The 19,084-nt window shown below is 38.1% G+C and overlaps 1 protein-coding gene across 1 annotated transcript in view; it reads right to left on the bottom strand.

The window, feature by feature from the left end:
• kis (chromodomain helicase DNA binding protein kismet) overlaps positions 1 to 19,084 on the bottom strand; it is a 1,089,809-nt gene that overhangs the window by 940,206 nt on the left and 130,519 nt on the right. The window contains 1 exon segment of the mRNA XM_090383876.1: positions 6,117 to 6,228. Coding sequence (XP_090240002.1) covers positions 6,117 to 6,228 — 112 coding nt within the window.

Raw genomic sequence — 19,084 nt, 5'->3', positions numbered from 1 at the left:
AGGCTTCAGATAAATGCATATAATGCAAATATTACAAGCAATATATTTGGTCATTTTTTAAAGTCACTGTACTGCAATTAAATTAGTGTGCGAGAAAATTTCACTGAGCGTGGAAAAATTTCTCAATTCGGCGTGGGAAACGTTTTAATGCTGTTTTGCTATTCATTTTCAAACTGACTCCATCAAATGAAATGATTTCGTTAAATATGCCAAAAATGCAATCTGTAAAAGAGCGTTATAGTGATCTGTGACAGCGTTATAGTCAGATACAGGTTATAATATAAGAACAGCGTTATAAGATCAGCATAGAGCGAACTGCGTTATAACGGGGGCCTGCTGTATATCATTGACAATACCCCAACATGACCTGCTCTGGCAGCCTGTCTGCATTGCTCAGAAAACTTCATATCTGAGTGCACAATTACTCACAGACTTTTTTCATTTTCTACCACCCTAAATGTAGGACCACATAGTTGGTACATTTCTCTGGGGTTCCTTCTACCCACCCATATGCAGTATTTTGCATTTGTCAATGTTAATATTCAACTGCCACTTCTCAGCCCATCTGGCCAAATTTTCTAATTCCTGTTTCAGTAGCACACTGCCATTATTGTCATTAACAACCCTGCCAACCTTTGTGTCATCTGCAAACTTGGTTATTAAGCCAGATCTACCTTCATCAATATCATTTATAAATATATAAAATTACAATCAGCCCAACACCGAACGCTGGAGAACTCCACTAAAAACATTAATCCACAAAGAGCAACATCCAGTGATTACCATTCTATCTTCTCCCACTCAACCACCCTTTTATCCATTGTAGCAACTTACCCTTACTACCATACCTCCATGTCCAACAGTGTCAAAAGCTTTCATGAAATCCAAATATATGATATCAAAATTATTTTTTGCATTCAGTTCATTTGTAACCACATCATAGTATCCAATCAAATTTGTCATATAAGACTTTCCCTTAACAAACCCATGCTGTGTCTGATTTATTACTAGTCTTGTCTAGATGATCCTGCAATGCATCTTTAACCAGTGACTCCATTATTTTCCCCAGAACAGAAGTTAAACTAACTGGTTTGTAATTACTCCTGTCACCCTTAGATCCATCCCCGTTTGTGAATTGGGGATTCATTTGCACATCTCCAGTCCGTGGGGGCTTCCTCTGAGTCCAAGGATGCTCTCATAATTATGGCTAAGGGTTTTCTTACTTCCTTAGCTGCCTCATTTAATTAACTGGATAGATCCCATCCACCTCAGGTGCCTTGCTCATGTTTAACTTCAATGATTTCTACTCCACTTTGCTCTCAGTTATTACAAAATCATTAAGCACCTTGTTACAGTTTGATAAACTTCTGGAATTCTCCTCCCTTAATAACTGCTTATGTGTGAATGTAGATGCAAAATACTCATTCAGATTATCAGCTATCTGAACAAAATATCAACAGTTGCACCATCGATATCAAGTATACCAATCTGATTTATCCCCTTCCTTCTAGAGTTTATTTTAAGAAGTAAAGAAGCTCTTGCTGTTTTTCTTAACATCTTTTGCCAGATTTCTCGTAATCTGCCTTCACTTGCCTAACCTCCTTTGTGACTTGATTACAGGCTAGCCTATGGCTAGTCTGTAATCAATTAATTATATCTGCAATAGGCTTCTCTGTCACCTGATAATTTATACAGGCAGTTCTCACTTTAAGAGTTCCCGGGTTTACGAGTTTTCTTTCTTTTTTTTTTGTTTTTTTTTCAAGTATCAACAAAATCGAAAATATGAACATTAATTGCAATAAATGAATGTTTTAAACATTCATAAATACCACGTTCCAAACCAAGTGCATAGCTATACAATACAGTGTACCCTGCTTTACAATATTAATCAATTCCAGAGACACCACTATATCGTTAAAATATCATAATGTGAACCCAATAACACTTTTTTTTTTTTGGTAATTTGTTTAAAAATCTCGGAAGTTGAAATTTTCGCTGTAAAACTAAGGTATTTATCTCTCTAAAATGTCATTTTTAAGGTCACGAGCATGACCTTAAGGCCATATAAAAGGTCGTGGGGTGGTTTGCAAATTGTATTAGTTACCAATTCAAATCATTAAATGCACTACACTTTCATCGTTATCACATGTTCCATTATAAGAATCAATTTTGAACGGCTTTGTGATATTTTTCTCAAGTACATTTCTGGAGGTAACAACCATAAAGCAATTGCACTTTCCAGTTTATTGGGCTTTTCTGATATTGCATCTAATTATAAACAGGTAGTAAACTTGGTCTTCTTGCATTTGCAAAAATAGCGATAGCTGGAATTGTGTGGTTTTTTACGTTATTATGGTGAAATGTGTTTCCCCTTTACTGAAATCTTCAATTGTATAAAAAACAAATTTTCAAAATCTGTTCTTTATTCCTTTTATTTTAAGCTTTGTAAACTTGTTACTCCATGCGAATCGTGTTAGTTGCAATTTGTGTGTGCCATTAAAAAATGCTTATGCATGCAATCGTGAAATTTATAATTAAAAGAGAAGATTATCTTGGAAACAAATGCCTCTTGAAGCATATCTGAAGAATACGACTCCTTTGTGCAACAAACCGAGTGCTGAGCCAATAATGAGTGATCAACGAGTGTGCATTTAGTCGATGATGATGAAGAATAAACACTAACATTTGTAAGAGTGTTCTGGGTTTGAGATCCTCTTTCCTTTTTGGTCACTCTCCTTAATTTTCCATTTATCTTCTTAGTTTTATCCTTTAGATAGATGGTATGTGGGAGAAATACCACATACCATCTATCTAAAGATGGTATGTGGGAGAAATATTAGATTCGTGTCTCCTATCACTCTATCGTATTTAATCTTCTGCATATGAGTTAACCTGATTCCAGCATATCTTATCTAAGGTTGTCTGGCTAGTTTGCCTTTGGGTAACAAGTAATTTCTTTTTGCTATTGAGACTGTTGGTTTGTCGTTGCTGCCATTCGATTGGGCCTTAAGTTGTTGTTGGTTGTTGTCTATAAGGACGCACGTGATTGCCCTACAACCAGCATGCATTTAGTCAATGATGATGAAGAATAAACATTCTTTAACATTTGAAAAGTCGTAAATAATTTCTCTATTATTATAATTTGCTTGATTTTTCAGGCTACGTTTTCATTTCTTTCGATAAATCAATCATTGTTTAAACATAAACTAATTAGCTAACTAATTTCATTGTTGAGAACGTAACCCCTATATTTAACCTTATGTCTATGGGAAATAAATTCCCGCTTTACGAGTGCGCACTAGGAACGAATTAACTCGTAAAGTCGAGAACTACCTGTATGCCTCCCATGTCTTTTTCTTCTTTGCCATGCATCTCGTTAGTTCATCTGCCATCTATTTAGACCTAAACCTTGACCAATATTTCTTAATCAGTATGAAAAGCCTAGTAGCTTCCACGATTAGTTCCTTGAAGGCTTCCCACTTAGAATTTGCTGTTGGTGACATCATCAGTTGGTCCCACTGTACAGAATTTAAAAACTGTCAGAGACAACTACATATACATAAAGAAAAAATAAATAAGGAAAGAAAGTGAGGGAGACAGAGAGTGATAAAAGTGAATCAGAAGATTATAAAATATGCATAATAAAAATAAATAATTACAAAACTGATAAAAGGACTTGTCACACAACTTACAAAACCGACCTCTCATCAGGTGTCAAGGACCAGGATTGCAAGAAAGAAAAAAAGTAACATAAGTCTAATTCTGATGTAAACCACAAGCCAGAGGGTAAAAACCATAAACAAATAAAAATTAAAATAAAATTTTTTGTTACTAAAATAAATGAAAATGAAAATACAAAACTGTTTAAACAAAATAAAAATTACAAAGATTAAAAGGGGTTTTTAGAAAATGGCTTGTGAACTTTACACTGTGAAGTTTTCAATTTCTGTTATCAGTTCCAGTTTTAATTTCTCATCTTCATAGTGTCAGCTGTAAAGTTCAAAACCCGTTTTCTGAAACTCCCCATTTGATCCTTGTAATTTTCATTTTGTTCACAAAATTCTATTTTTATTTTCATTTATTTGGTAACAAAAAATTTAATTCTCATTTTTATTTATGATTATGCTTTTTAACCTTTGACTTTTGGTGTACATCAGAATTGAAGACAGATGTTGCTATTTTTCTTGCAATCCTGGCCACTGACACTTGATAAGAGGTCGGTTTTGTAAGTTGTATGGGAACATCCTCATTTTGTCAATTTTGTAATTATTTATTTCTTATTATGCACATTTTATTAGTTATCTTCTATTTCTCTTCTCTCACACTATCTCCCTCACTTTCTTTCCATATTATTTTTTCGTTTTATTGTTGATGCTCCACTTAGTTTTAGCATTTGCTGCCTTTGACTGCACTTGACTTCTCATTCCCCATTTCTCCACCTTCTTATTTTCACTTTCTTGTTATTCCATTCAACACATGTGAGTATATCTATGTGTGTATGCGCACACACATATATACCGGGTGGTTATAAAATACGTTACTCTATTTAGGAGACCCTAGTGTACAAATGGTTAGAGTTAGCGCTGTGAAAATAGGTGGGTATGTCATTTAGGGTATGGGGAAGTGATTTGTAGAAGAAAAAAAATCAGTTCAAATTTCTGCCACGGGAGAAATTGGCACTGTAAACATGGGATGGAATACTTAACTTATGATTAGATTTTAATATCAGAACTTAGAAATATACAGATATTGTTATATGTGCTTTCCTTCACTTGAGATGACATTCTGAAAACTGAGGACTGTGTGCAACAGTTTCGTGTGGCATCTCATTAGGGATGTTGGCTACATGCTGTTTAATGCTTGCTTTCAAATCGACAACCATCTGTATGCCACAACGGAAACTCTGTCTTTCAGGTATCCCCATAGCTAGAAATCACAGGGATTGAGATCTGAAGATCAGGCTGGCTAGAACTGCAGGAAGTCTCTAGAAACGATGCAATCATTTCCAAATGTTGAACACAGCAGTTCCTTTACTTGTCGACCAACGTGGGGAGGGGCACCATCTTGCATGAACACTACAGTCTCCAATAGCCTTTCTTGCATCTCTTAGAAGAACGCAGTACAGTGCACTAGTTACCATACACCTTACGAGGCCAAGAGGTGTAGACTCATCAGAGGAAAATGGTCTGATTATAAACTCTGCTACGAATCCAAATCATACTGTAACGTATTGACTTTGTGGTGGTCTTTCATGCACAGCAGATGGACAAGAAGTTTCCATATTCGGCAGTTTTGTGCATTTACAGTCTCATGAAATGTGCCTCATCAGACCACAAGATCATCTGAGCCCATGTATCATCAAGTTCCATACGAGCCAGAAATCGTAGAGTAAAGTCTATTCATTGTTGCTGAGCACAAGATTGCACTATGTGAATCTTGTACGGGAACCAGCGTAAAATTATTCGAAGCACTTTACGTACAAAAGATCAAGGAAGGTTCTCAAGTCTCTTGACACACCTCTGGCACTATTGACTGATAGTGTTTTGCATTCTGACTATTGCAACTGCCACTTCATCCACTACCTCCATTCCGACACATGGTCGTCCCCTGTATGGAATATGGAATTACACCTAACTTCCCTGGTCGCTTGAAATTTCTTTATTAGTTTTCGAAGCCCCACTGCCGTCAAAGGTCCTTTATGCAAACCTTTAGGTTTCCGATATTCACATAGTGCTGCATTAGTGTTACTAGTATTCTGGTAGAACAGTTTGACTAAACAAAACACATTCCTTTTTTGTAAGAGTCATTGGTTATTAAAGGTGGTATTGGCCTTTCTGCTTTTATCTAACAGGATGTCATTTGCATAAGCAGCATGTCTTCAAGTAAATGACAACTTTTACATATGTGCAGTGCCGTTTTTCCTCTGGTGACGGAAACTGAACAATTTTTTTTTCTTCTACAAATCGCTTTCCCGATACCCTAAATGACATACCAACCGATTTTCACGGCACTAACTCCAACCGTTTTGACACTAGGGTCTCCTGAATAGGGAAATTTATTTTATAACCACCCGGTACATATATATGTATAAATGCATTACAGAAATTTAAACATACCTGAATGCCTTCACCTTCTTGAGGAGACGGTGGAGGAGTTGCTTCCAAATCTGAATTATCTGAAGACCCAAATCTTTTCCGCTTTTTCTTTTTACTAAATTTCAAGGCTATCCTAAGAAGGAATATGGTAACTAATATTAGTATGGTCTAAACAAAAAAAAAACAGTTTATACAACATCAGCAAAAACACATACCAAATTCATTTGACCATACATTTGATAAATATATGTATATGTGTGTGGGTTAAGCTCCTGAGAAATGCAGCGAATACCGAAAACGCGAATACTGAGTTATGGCTCTCATAGTAATAGTAGTAGTGGCATGTGATGCAAGAAAGCAAGTGTATGAGCTTATGCAGTATCAGCCAAATGCCTGTCCAGTTCCTCCTTAAATTTATTTAACCTGTCAACTTCCACAACGACAGATGAAAGTCTGTTCCAACAATTGACCACCCGCTGGCTAAATGCAAATTTCAGCACATCTATTATACATCTGTCTTTTCTTAATTTGAATTTATGCCCCCTTAGGTTCGTAATCTGAACAAGTGGAAGGATCCCATCAGAATTCAGCGTGCTCAACCCATTCAAGGCCTTATATACCTCAATCAGATCACCGCGCAGGTGCCTAGTCTGCAGCCACTGCACTTTGCAGAACTTAAGCCTCTCTTGGTAAGAGGATCCCTTCATTCCCCTCACCAATCTTGTTACCCTTCTCTGTACACGCTCAAGTAAATCTACATCCTTCCTAAAATGAGGCCTCCAAGACCTATACACAGTACTCAAGGTGTGGCCTGACCATTGCCTTATAAAGAGGGACAATCACCTCCTTCTCCCTGCTAGCAAAATTCCTATATATCATTGACAAAACCCCATGACCTGCCCTGGCAGCCTGTCCGCATTGCTCAGAAAACTTTATATCTGACTGCACAATTACTCCCAGGTCTTTTTCATTTTCTACCACCCTAAGCGTAGTACCACACAGTTGGTACGTTTCTCTGGGGTTACTTCTACCCATATGCAGTACTTTGCACTTGTCAAGGTTAAACTTCAGTTGCCACTTCTTAGCCCATCTGCCCAAATTATCTAGATCCTGTTGCAGTAGCACACTGCCATTAACAACCCTGCCAACCTTTGTATCATCTGCAAACTTCGACATTAAGCCTGATATACCTTCATCAATATCATTGATAAATATACAAAACAACAGTGGACCTATCACCGAACCCTGTGGGACTCCACTAATAACATTAGTCCACGAACAGCAGCACCCACTGATTACTACCCTCTGTCTTCTCCCACTTAACCATCCTTTTATCCATTGTAGCAACTTACCCTTAATACCATTCTGCTCTAATTTGTACAATAGTCTTCCATGCGCAACAGTGTCAAAAGCTTTCCTGAAATCCAAATATATGATATCAAAATTATTTTTTGCATCCAGTTCCTTTGTAACCACATCATAATATCCTAATAAAGGGGTTCCATTCCAAAGTATGAAATATATAAGAAAAACTAGTCTAAAATTTTGTCTATGTATGTATTATATGTTCCTTCATAATATGACTACGTACATAGACAGCACATAGTGAAATGCAAGCATATGGCATCGAAATGAAAATAAGAAACAATTTAATATTAAATGTAATATTTATTAGAAATTTCAAACAAATCTTTCAAACCAGCACCTTTGCTAGCTAAAACTTATCCCGCCAGTGTTATCACCAATTTTGCTAAAGTGCTGATAAAGGAGTTTTGCCTTTTCACGAATGAGTGAACTTAACGGAATTTTATTTTGAGTTCGACCTTCTATCCACAGATTTAAAGCTTTTTCCATTTTTTCTAATTTAACATCACGAGTTACAGAGCAAATTTTTGAAACAATTAGCGCCTTTTTACACACACTACGGCAGATTTTTTCTTCTGATTTCTTGATTGATCGTACCGTTGCCTCATTGATTTTATAATGTTTTGCCACTGAGGAGACACTTTCACTATTAGAAATTTTGTCTAATAACTCAATTTTATTCGCTAATGTCATCACCTTCTTTGATCTTTTCACATTTCCCTTGTTATTCGTAGCCATATTTTTGTACAGATTAGAAAGAACTTGTCCACAATAAAGTCACTTTCTTCCGTTAGCACACTCGAAAAAGTGTGTTTTACACTGCAAAACGGTAGATTTATCACTTTTGTAAGCATATCAATTTATAAATTGATTATAAATTTATAAATTTATTCAATTTATAAGCATATAAATTAAAAGCAAACGACAAAAGCTTCCATGACAAGCTCATCACGCATATTGAACAAGGATTAGCGAGAAATATCCACGATCACGATTTTGTCACCCCTCTCCCCCCACCCACTGAGCGCTGTTTTGACCGGGAAAGATAATTTTAGCCACGCCCATGCTTTTTTTTATGGCGAAAAATGTTCACGGCGCTTTAAAATTCACATTTTTTTTTAAGTTTCATTTTATGTTAAATCAGCGACCGCGAATACGCAAAACCGCAAATACAGATACTGTGAATAGCAGGGGTTTACTGTGTGTAAATATATATATATATATTTTTTTAAAGCATTTTTATATATATCTTACTCTATGAAAAGTACACTGGACATTTTTATTTTTTGAACCTCCAAATTCTGAAGGAAATTGAGCCATTGATTCCAAAAATACCATTATATTTCTATCATGTCTCCATTGAGAGAGAGAGAGAGAGAGAGAGGGGGAGAGAGAGAGAGAGAGAGAGAGAGAGAGAGAGAGAGAGAGGGGGGGAGAGAGAGAGAGAGAGAGAGAGAGAGAGAGAGAGAGAGAGAGAGAGAGAGAGAGAGAGAGACTGAAATTTTACTAACTTCATCAATGATGAGTTTCGAATATCATACAGTAATATACCTATACTAACTTAATAGTGAGTCATTCATTTTAAAATACAGTAAACCCCCTATTCGCGGGGGTTACGTTCCTGAGAAATGCCGCAAATACCGAAAACGCGAATACCGAGTTATGGCTCTCATAGTAATAAATGGGTTCCGTTCCAAAGTATGAAATATATAAGAAAAACTAGTCTAAAATTTTGTCTATGTATGTATTATATGTACCTTCGTAATATGACTATGTACATAGACAGCACATAGTGAAATGCAAGCATATGGCATCGAAATGAAAATAAGAAACAATTTAACATTAAATGTAATATTTATTAGAAATTTCAAACAAATCTTTCAAACCAGCGCCTTTGTTAGCTAAAAACTTATCCCGCCAGTGATACCACCTGTTTCGCTAAAGTGTTGATAAAGGAGTTTTGCCTTTTCACGAATGATGAGTGAATAGCAGGGGTTTACTGTACTTGAATCAAACTATAATGTGCTTATGCACTCTATTTCCTTAGATATTGCCAATCAGAAAGTTTTTATTATAGTCCACTTTGTTTTCCCTGCTAAGAAACCAGCAGCAATCTCTTGTCATGGAAGTATCCCAGTGAGCTCGGTACAATTTTTCCATCACGGATATGTTCTGATTAAAAACATTCCCCTTGCACATCACTTACATCTCCCATATTATGAGAGAATAAACTGTGATAGGAATGAATAAATTTATTGTTTAAAGGCAGTCAGCAGCCAATATATTTAACATTGTAGTAACCTTTACACTAGAGATAATTATCATTCTTGCTTCCAAGAAATCTGTGCACGATTACTTGAAATCATCAAGCTGCTAGTTCAGTATAATTATCCATATCTCTGAAGTGATTTGTACAGTTTTTGCAGAGTAACTTAGTGTGAGAACCTGTCAGATATCCTGCCACTAAGTTCTGAATTACATGCTTGTTCAAAATATATCATCCTTGGGGAGTTTCTTTATTTCAGGCCATTAAAAATTTCTTCTTTCAGTTCTGTATCTGTTAAACTGAGAAACACCTCCCTTAAGTAGCAGAATTCATTATCTCCTTTTCCAGAGTCGTTACAAAATTCTTTGGATACAACAACAAAAGCTTTAGATGCAAAACTACAAGAAGAACCTTTCTTTGGTTCAACCAAAGGAATATATTTTATATTACCTCTTCACAGTAAAAATTCCTACTTAATGTTTTCTGTTGCACTGTCCCAAAAACATAGAAAAATAACAGTATTCTGTGAAATCCCCCTGCCCTGCAAAATGAGTAATCCAATTACCACAGGCCAGCACAGCACAGACATTTCAAACAATGTGATGGAAATTCACTACATGGAAATTCAGGTCAGGATCATGGACATATTTTCATGTTTCTTTCAAACAAACAGCATGCTCTGAGGACGAGAGTTGCCGGTGCAGACGTGCCTTTCTGCCACTCTTGGAACAGAGAAGTTTTTTCTGATTTATTTTTTGCTTTATTAGTTTAAATTGACATATTAACTTATTTTCTAGAGTAGCTTTATATTCCTATTTACAGTACTTAAGTTTAAAGTAACTTAGATAGAGATTCTGTAGGTATTACTTAGTATCGGAAAGGGTATCAAATCCACGTGTTTACCGTTCGTAAAAAGCCGCCATTGTTACGGGAAAATTAATCAGTAAAATCTATTAATCTTGTCGAATTCATTGGCAATTAAATTGTACTTTTAACTATACATATAACCACTTAGGTTACGTAACATAAATAATTAGTAAAAATAAATAATTAATACATAACGATACGGAAGTTATATAAAGGGATTTCGTAGATAACACTCGTTACTGAAACAAATATTTCGTAGATAACACTCGTTACTGACACATAAATATTCGTAGATTTCGTAGATAACACTCGTTACTGAAACATAAATATAGCGTTATAACTGTGTTGGGATACAAGTTTATGATTTAATTTTATATTGAAATTGAAATTTTATTGAAAGTAAATCGAAATCATGACTCAAACCAGAGCAGCAAAGCAAAAAGGCTCAAGCTAATGGGAATGATGTGGCTCAGTGGAGAACTGAGGGGGGCAGTTGCCCTCTGAATCACAGCCTTTTAAGATGCACAATTTGCTTGATGTTTGCGGAGCAGTCAGGTATGGGACATGATACTGCCATGGGGGATGTCTTTGTATGTGCGCGATGCAAGGAGTGTAAGGAAATCAGGCGCCAACTCAGCATTGTTATGGGCCTATATGAGAGCTTGAAGGACAGGGTGGATGCCCACGAAGGATTACAAGTGAGGGGCCCCATCAAGCTCTCAGCTGCCCACACCAATGCCAGAGCTTGCACTTGGTCATCACGCAACACAGCGGCAACACCCCAAGGCAGAATGCGCTGGTCCCAAAGGAACTAGTAGTTTTTGGTGACTCTATTGTCAGGGAAACGGGAAACATGCTTTGTAAAAAGGATAGGTGGAACAGGACCAGGGTATGTCTGCCAGGGGCAATGGTTGATGACGTTGAAGAGGGGATATCATCTTTTAAGGGCACAAAAGGTGATATAGTTGTACATATAGTTGTACACACGTTGGCACTAATGATATTAAGAGTAGGAGACCGGCAGAAATACTTAACAAGTACAGGTCACAGAAGAAAAAAAGCCGTGAATTAGGGTTGAATTTAAAGTGTCTGCAATTCTGCCCAGACATGATAGGACGGGGTATATGATGAGAGCCCTGTCGATCAATTCGGCCCTGGAAAGATTGTACAGGGCTCAAGGGGTAGAATTTTTTTCAGCCTGGTCTGTACTTGTTAACAGGAGAGAGTGCTTCTACAGGGATGGGATAAACTTAAATAGAAAGGGTGCAAGAATGTTTGCTGATGCTATCGAGGCAGCGTTAGGTGGGTCGGAAAACTGCTAGATTGGGGTGATACAAGGACTAATAGATTAACAGTAGCCACTTGCAGAGGAGAAAGTGATTCTTGCACTGCTTCTATTGGAATGAGCAGCAGCCTGGAAAATAAGATGCAGGATATTACAGAGACTGCTGGGAATCATGGGGGTACAAGTAAACACATGGGTTGTGTTAGGGTGGCTAAGAGGAAGAGCAGGTGCATGTATACTTGCGTATACACCAATGCTAGGAGTTTAGTAAATAAATTTGATGAATTTGAGTTATTGCTCAAACCATCAAAGGCAGATATTGTTGGGATTTCAGAGACGTGGTGTCACACAGATATAAGGAATGCAAAACTGGAATTTGGGGAGTACAATGTCTACAGAAAGGATAGACAGGATAGGAAGGGAAGAGGGGTTATGCTATTAGTTAAGAAACACATAAAATCCAAGGAAGTGAAGCCAGTCGACATCACTGGACAGTGCAGTGTCGAGTCAGTTTGGTGTGACATAAGCATTGGGAGATCAAAATTGAGAGTAGGAGTGTGCTATAGGCCTCATGACTCTGATGAGTATAATAAGAAACTGTACAGAGAAATAGAGTGGGCCAGTAAATCAGAGAGTCTTATAATGGGGGATTTTAATTTCCCAGATATTGACTGGAATTTGGGGGCTGGTCACTAACTCACTAACAAGGCTTTTGAGGATTTATTGGATGATTGTTTTCTACATCAGCATGTTCGAGAGGCAACTAGAGGGAGTAATACTCTTGATTTGATTATCAGTAGTGATTCTTCATGCATTAAGCATCTGCAGATAAATGAACCACTAGGTGGCAGTGATCACAGTGTTCTGAAGTGGGAGTTACTCAAAGAGGTAACTACCATTAGGGGTAAAGGGAAGTGGTATTGCTTTCGTAAAGGCGACTACGATGGACCGAGACAGTATTTAAATTCTATACAGTGGGATCAACTGATGATGTTACCAACAGCAAATTCAAAATGGGAAGCATTCAAAGAACTTATCTTGCAAGCTACTAGGCTTTACATACCAACTAAGAAATAATGTTCAAGGTTTAGGCCTAAATGGATGTCAGATGAACTAATGAGGCATATGGCAGAGAAGAAAAATGCATGGGATACATACAAATTAACCCATGACACAGAAGCCTATGATAGATACAAGTTGGTCTGTAACCAAGTTACAAAGGAGGTTAGGCAGGCGAAGGCAGATTACGAGAGATCCTTGGCAAGGGATGCGAAGAAAAACAGCAAAGAGTTCTTTACTTATGTAAACTCTAGAAGGAAGGGGATGAATCAGATTGGTCCACTTGATATCGATGGGTCAACTGTTCATGACCCTGCTCAGGTAGCTAACAAACTAAATGAATATTTTGCATCGACATTCACACATGAGGAGTTATTCAGCGAGGGAAATGCCAGAGGTGTATTCAACTCTAGCAATAAGCTAGAGAATCTTGGAATAACTGAGAGTAAAGTGGAGGAGAAATTGTTGAAGATAAACACAAGAAAGGCACCTGGGGTGGATGGGATCTATCCAGTTATATTAAAGGAGGCAGCAAAGGAAGTAAGCAAACCCTTAGCCATAATTATGAGAGCTTCCTTGGACTCAGGGGAGATACCCATAGACTGGAAATGTGCAAATGTGACCCCAATTCACAAGGGAGGATCAAAGGCTGACACAAGTAATTATAGACCTGTGAGTTTAACTTCTGTTCCCAGAAAATTAATGGAGGCACTGGTTAAAGAAGCACTGCAGGATCATCTAGACAAGACTTTAGTTATAGCACGGACACAGCATGGTTTTGTTAAGGGGAAGTCTTGCCTGACCAATTTGATTGGATACTATGATGCAGTCACAAAAGAACTGGATGCCGGGAATAACTTTGATATTATATACTTGGATCTTAGAAAGGCTTTTGATACTGTTGCACATGGAAGGCTGCTGCACAAATTGGAGCAGTGTGGCAATTGAGGCAAATTGCTGCTATGGATAAAGGGGTGGTTGAGGGGAAGAAGAGAGTGGTAATCAATGGACACTGCTCATCGTGGACTAATGTTGTTAGTGGAGTCCCTCAGGGTTCAGTATTGGGTCCTTTATTGTTCTCTGTATTTATAAATGATATTGATGATGGTATATCAAGCTTAATGTACATGTTTGCAGACGATACGAAGGATGGCAGGGTTGTCAAGGACACTACTGACACTATGCTGCTGCAACAGGATCTGGAAAGGTTGAGCAGATGGGCTGAGAGCTGGCAAATGAAGTTTAACATTGACAAATTTAAAGTACTACATATGGGAAACAGCAACCCCAGAGCAATGTATCAACTCTGGTACTACACCGACAGTGGTAGAGAATGAAAGGGACCTGGGGGTGGTTGTGCAGGCAGATATGAAGTTATCTGAGCAGTGCAGACGGGCTGCAAGAGTAGCTCATGGCGTATTGTCAATGATATATAGGAACTTTTCTAGCAGGGATAAGGAGGTGATTATTCCCTTGTATAAGGCAATGGTCAGGCCACACCTAGAGTACTGTATACAGGCCTGGAGGTCTCATTTCAAGAAGGATGTAGAGCTGCTGGAACGAGTAGAGAGAAGAGCAACAAGATTAGTGAATGGAACAAAGGGGGTGCTCTTACGAAGAAAGGCTAAAGTTTTGTGAATTACAGTGTCTGGAGACTAGGCACCAGCGAGGTGATCTGATAGAGGTGTACAAAGCCTTGAATGGTTTGAGCATGCTCAATGCTGATGGGATTCTTCCTCTTGCTCAGAATAATCACCTGAGAGGGCATAAGTTCAAATTGAGGAAAGACAGACAGATGTAGGATAGATGTGCGGCAATTTGCCTTTAGCCAGCAGGTGGTTGGTAGGTGGAACAGACTTCCATCCCTTGTCGTGGAAGTTGATAGCCTAAATAAGTTTAAGGCTCAGCTGGACAGGTATTTCGAACGAACAGAGGGGTGAAGTGGAAGTGGTTATTTTTTATTTATTTATTTTACTTATTTTTTTTTTTTTTGGCTGATGCTGCATAAGCTTGCTTTCTTGCATCAAATGCCTCTACTAATGCTAATAAAGGGAACTCGTGGGAATGAATTTCCATCATACAACTAACTACTTTTAAACTTAATTTTGAAGCATCAATAATTACACGCCATTCACTAGGATTGTGTTCGATGCCCAGTTCATTCAGAAGGGCAATAATATTGTTCCAGAAGAGGATACTGTTTTCTATAAAGAAATATTCTGAACAATTATTTGAAAACGTTACATTGAACACACTGTTTTTCAATAGCTATTTCTGTAATTTTAGTTCCTGCTTCTAATAACACTTCCAGTGATGAACCTAGAACCAAGGAGTTCTTGCTTACTCTCCAGATGTCCTTGAAGCTGTCGCAGACATTCTCTCAGATATGCCAGACAAGCTGTGCTGCTACCTGAGAGCCTAAAATGCTGATGGAACTGATATTTGCGTGACACTCAAGACAAGTGGACCCACCTCCGGCGAAGTCTGGACAGCCTGTGACAGCCAAATTCTCTGCCTGCACCTTCACGATGGTGGCAATGTTAGTAATCCTGGGTATTACCCCCAAGCGCAAGCACACTGTGGGTGACCACCCAGGTGTGAACCAACGTAAGCAGGAGTAGAGGAGTGGTGCCACACCACATGGAGGAATGCCGTCGATCTGTGTTACCAGGCAATACTAGGTGGTAGATGACTCTCATCAACCAGCGCAATACCACCACTTTGCTTACTGGAAATTGAAGTGGTAGAATCTATGTTTAGATTCCAGAGTTAAGTTCCAGTCTGCCCTCCCCCATCTCTGCCATCATGCAAATTATTCCCTGTATGATTCCTTTCACCTCAAATGTGGTACTTGTGCATACAGTCAGTCCTTGTATAGTACAATAGTTGTGTTCCTAGAAATCCTCGTGCAATGCAAAATCATGCAATATAAACAACAGGTCCTGTGGGAAAAATAGGGTTAGGTGCTGACCACCCAAGATTGAACACATATGATTTGTAATCAAAACATTACCAAACAAAAATTATCCTAATAAAATACGTAAGTATTTTATTACGACTATTACGTAATAAAATATTCCTAATGCTTTTGCTTCTATCATAAGCAAAACTTGTTTTTTGTTTGATTTTCTATCCAAAGAGATGACAGCCATTCCATCTCTTCCAATTCTTTCTGTCTTAATCTAATGGATTTTCATTACACTTTGAGTTGTTCCTGCTATAAAAGTTGTTTTTATTTTCTATGCATTCTTTGTAATTCTCGGCGTTGCCTCATTTAGGCCTGTAGCACGTGCAATATCACATGGTCTTTCATTTCACTCAAAGCATTTCATATTTTTCTCTATCGACGGAGGCGGACTGGCCATAAGCCTTACTAGAGAAACCACGGTGGGTCGGAGGCCAATGTGATTTTGGCCATAAACGCAAGATGAGGCCAGTACAAATTTTCCCAGGTAAGAATTTTTTGACCCAGTCCGCCTCTGTTTATCAATATTGCTTTTCTTTTTCCTTCTGAATCTGTACTGTCTTCACCAGGATGCTTCCTTTTCGCACCTTTTAAGTATTTTACTCATTTTTAGGGAATAAAGCACAATTACAAAATGAGGAGGCACGCCCGATACACATAAACAAAGCTGTGCGCGTGTAGCAACTGAATAAACAACACTGTAAAGGCAGAGACAACTCTACCTCACTAGTGCACATTTTACTAAAGCACATTTCTGGGGGTTACTACCATAAAACAATAAAAACAATTTCCAGTTGCGTTCCTGCTAGTGGAATCTGTTATAAACTGGTAGTAAAGTCGATCTAACTACATTTGCGATAATACCGATAGCTGGAATTTTACGTTATTATGGTGAAATGCGTTTCCCCTTCACTGATATAAAAAACAAATACATTTTTGGAATCTTCTCTTCATTCCTATCGTATTGCATTCAGTTGGGGTGATTCTGGTCCGACTGCCATGTCTCGTAAACCCAGAAGCGACTCGTGCATTAGCGAATTCAGTTCGTGTTATATACAATATCGTTCCCCTATTTATAAATTGTGTATGATCGAATTCGTGTAGTGTAAACATGTGTTATACGAGGACTGACTGCACATCCATTCCAATATTCCCTATCAAAGACTTGGTAATTTGGAATCTCCTCTTTTCGATCTCCTCTGGCTTAAAATCTCTCAACCTCATTCTCTCAAAGTCGTCTCTACCATTCTCTCAACTCCACCAATCACTTGGAACTCTGAGTACCTCTCTTGACTTTCTCCAGTCTAACTTTCCAAATAGTGAGGTAATTTTCCTTGGTGATTTTAATGTTCACAACTCCAGCTGGCTTCCGTTTTCTAGTCATACAGACCCAGCTGGTCGAGATGCTGAGACTTTTGCAATTACTAATGACTTAGAATGGATTGTTCATTTACCTACCTGAATGCTGCACAATCCCAACCATACAGCCAACATGCTTGATCCTTTTCTCACAAACAACCCTTCTAAGTACACAATCAAACTGAGTGGTCCTTTATGCACCTCAGATCACAACTTGGTGATTGTCTCTTCTCCAATGAAGCCTTTATCTCATGGCTATTTCCAACCTCGCATTGTTTGGCATTACAAGAATGCAAAATGGGATGACCTGCAAGATTTCTTTTCTTCTTTTCCTTGGTCGGATTACTGTTTCAAAACTTCCAATGTCAATGTTTGCTCAGATCATGTCAGTGAAATTATTCTTGTGGGAATGGAATCCTTTATTCCACATTCCACCTTACAATCAAGTCCTTTATCTAAGACTTGGTTTTTCAATAAATGTGATAAGGCTGTTCAAGAGAAGAATGCTGCATATCGTAATTGGCTTGTTTCCAATTCTTCAGTTTCATTTTCTGCCTACACCAGAGCTCGCAACAATTGTAAAGCAGTTATTAATCAGTCCAAACTAGAGTTTCAACAGGCTAAGAGTAGAAAACTTGCTTCTTGCCCTAATGGTAACCGAGCATTCTGGTCTCTTGCCAAAGCTATTGGCCACAACTTTTGCCCATCTCTGCTCCCACCTCTGTCAAAACCACATGGTTCTGTTCTCACTTCAGCCAAGGATAAGGCTGACCTGCTAACATCCCATTTTTCTTCCAACTCATGTATTAATGATCTTGATAAAGCACCTCCCACCATTCCCAGCATGCGCCATTCAATGTGTCCTGTGGTCTTCAGTCAAATAGATATCAGAAGAATTTTGACTAATCTTGATGCTAAGAAAGCCCAGGTCCTGATAGTATTTCTCCATTTGTTTTCAAAGCTTGCGCTCTTAAACTTACTCCTGTTTTTGCTGCCTTTTTTCACTTTTTTATTCCAAAGGTGTTTTTCCTTCTGCTTGGATATTTGCTCATATCCAATAAATTTCTAAACAGGGTGACAAATCACACCCATTCAATTATCGCCCCATTGCAATTACTTCTACTCTTTCTGATGTAATGGAGAAATCAATTAACCGCCAACTTTTAAAACTATCTAGAAACCTTCTGTCTGATCAAAGATAGCCAATATGGATTCCATCAGTGTTTACCCACTGGTGATATTCTGGCTTATGTTACCAATTTAGGGACAAATTCAATGGAAAAGTTTGGTGAAACACAAGCAGTTGCTCTTGACATCTCAAAGGCTTTCGATTGTGTTTGACATAAAGGTGTTCTAAACAAGCTTCCATCTTATGGTTTGCCAACTGTTTTTTGTAATTGGTTATCCAGTTTTCTCTCTGACCGCTCACCGAGGGTGAGGGTCAGAGAGAAAACTGTATAACCAATTACATCTAATCACTTCTTTAGCCGATTGCCTCTCTATCTTCTAACTTCTCCACTAATGCTGGTGTCCCCCAAGGTTCAGTTCTTTTCCCCCACTCTTTTTCCTCTTATATATTAATGACCTTCTTCCATTGATCGGAAATCCCATCCACAGTTTTACTGATGATAGCACATTGCATTCCACTTTCCAGTTTGAGAAACCTTGCCATGCCCAATCAGCTTCAACTTCTCAAATATCCACTAACAATTCCTTAAATGCTGATCTCCAGGTAATTCTCCAGTGGTGCAAAGACAACTTAGTTGATTCCAATCCTTCTAAAACTCAGTCCTATATTATATCTCGCAAAAAAGATTCTTCTG

Source organism: Mastigoproctus giganteus, chromosome 10, assembly GCF_048544385.1.
Source record: "Mastigoproctus giganteus isolate SK-2022 chromosome 10, ASM4854438v1, whole genome shotgun sequence".
Lineage (NCBI taxonomy): Eukaryota > Metazoa > Arthropoda > Arachnida > Uropygi > Thelyphonidae > Mastigoproctus > Mastigoproctus giganteus.
Note: the sequence above shows the minus strand (reverse complement) of the source record. Positions and strands in the feature narration are given on the sequence as shown.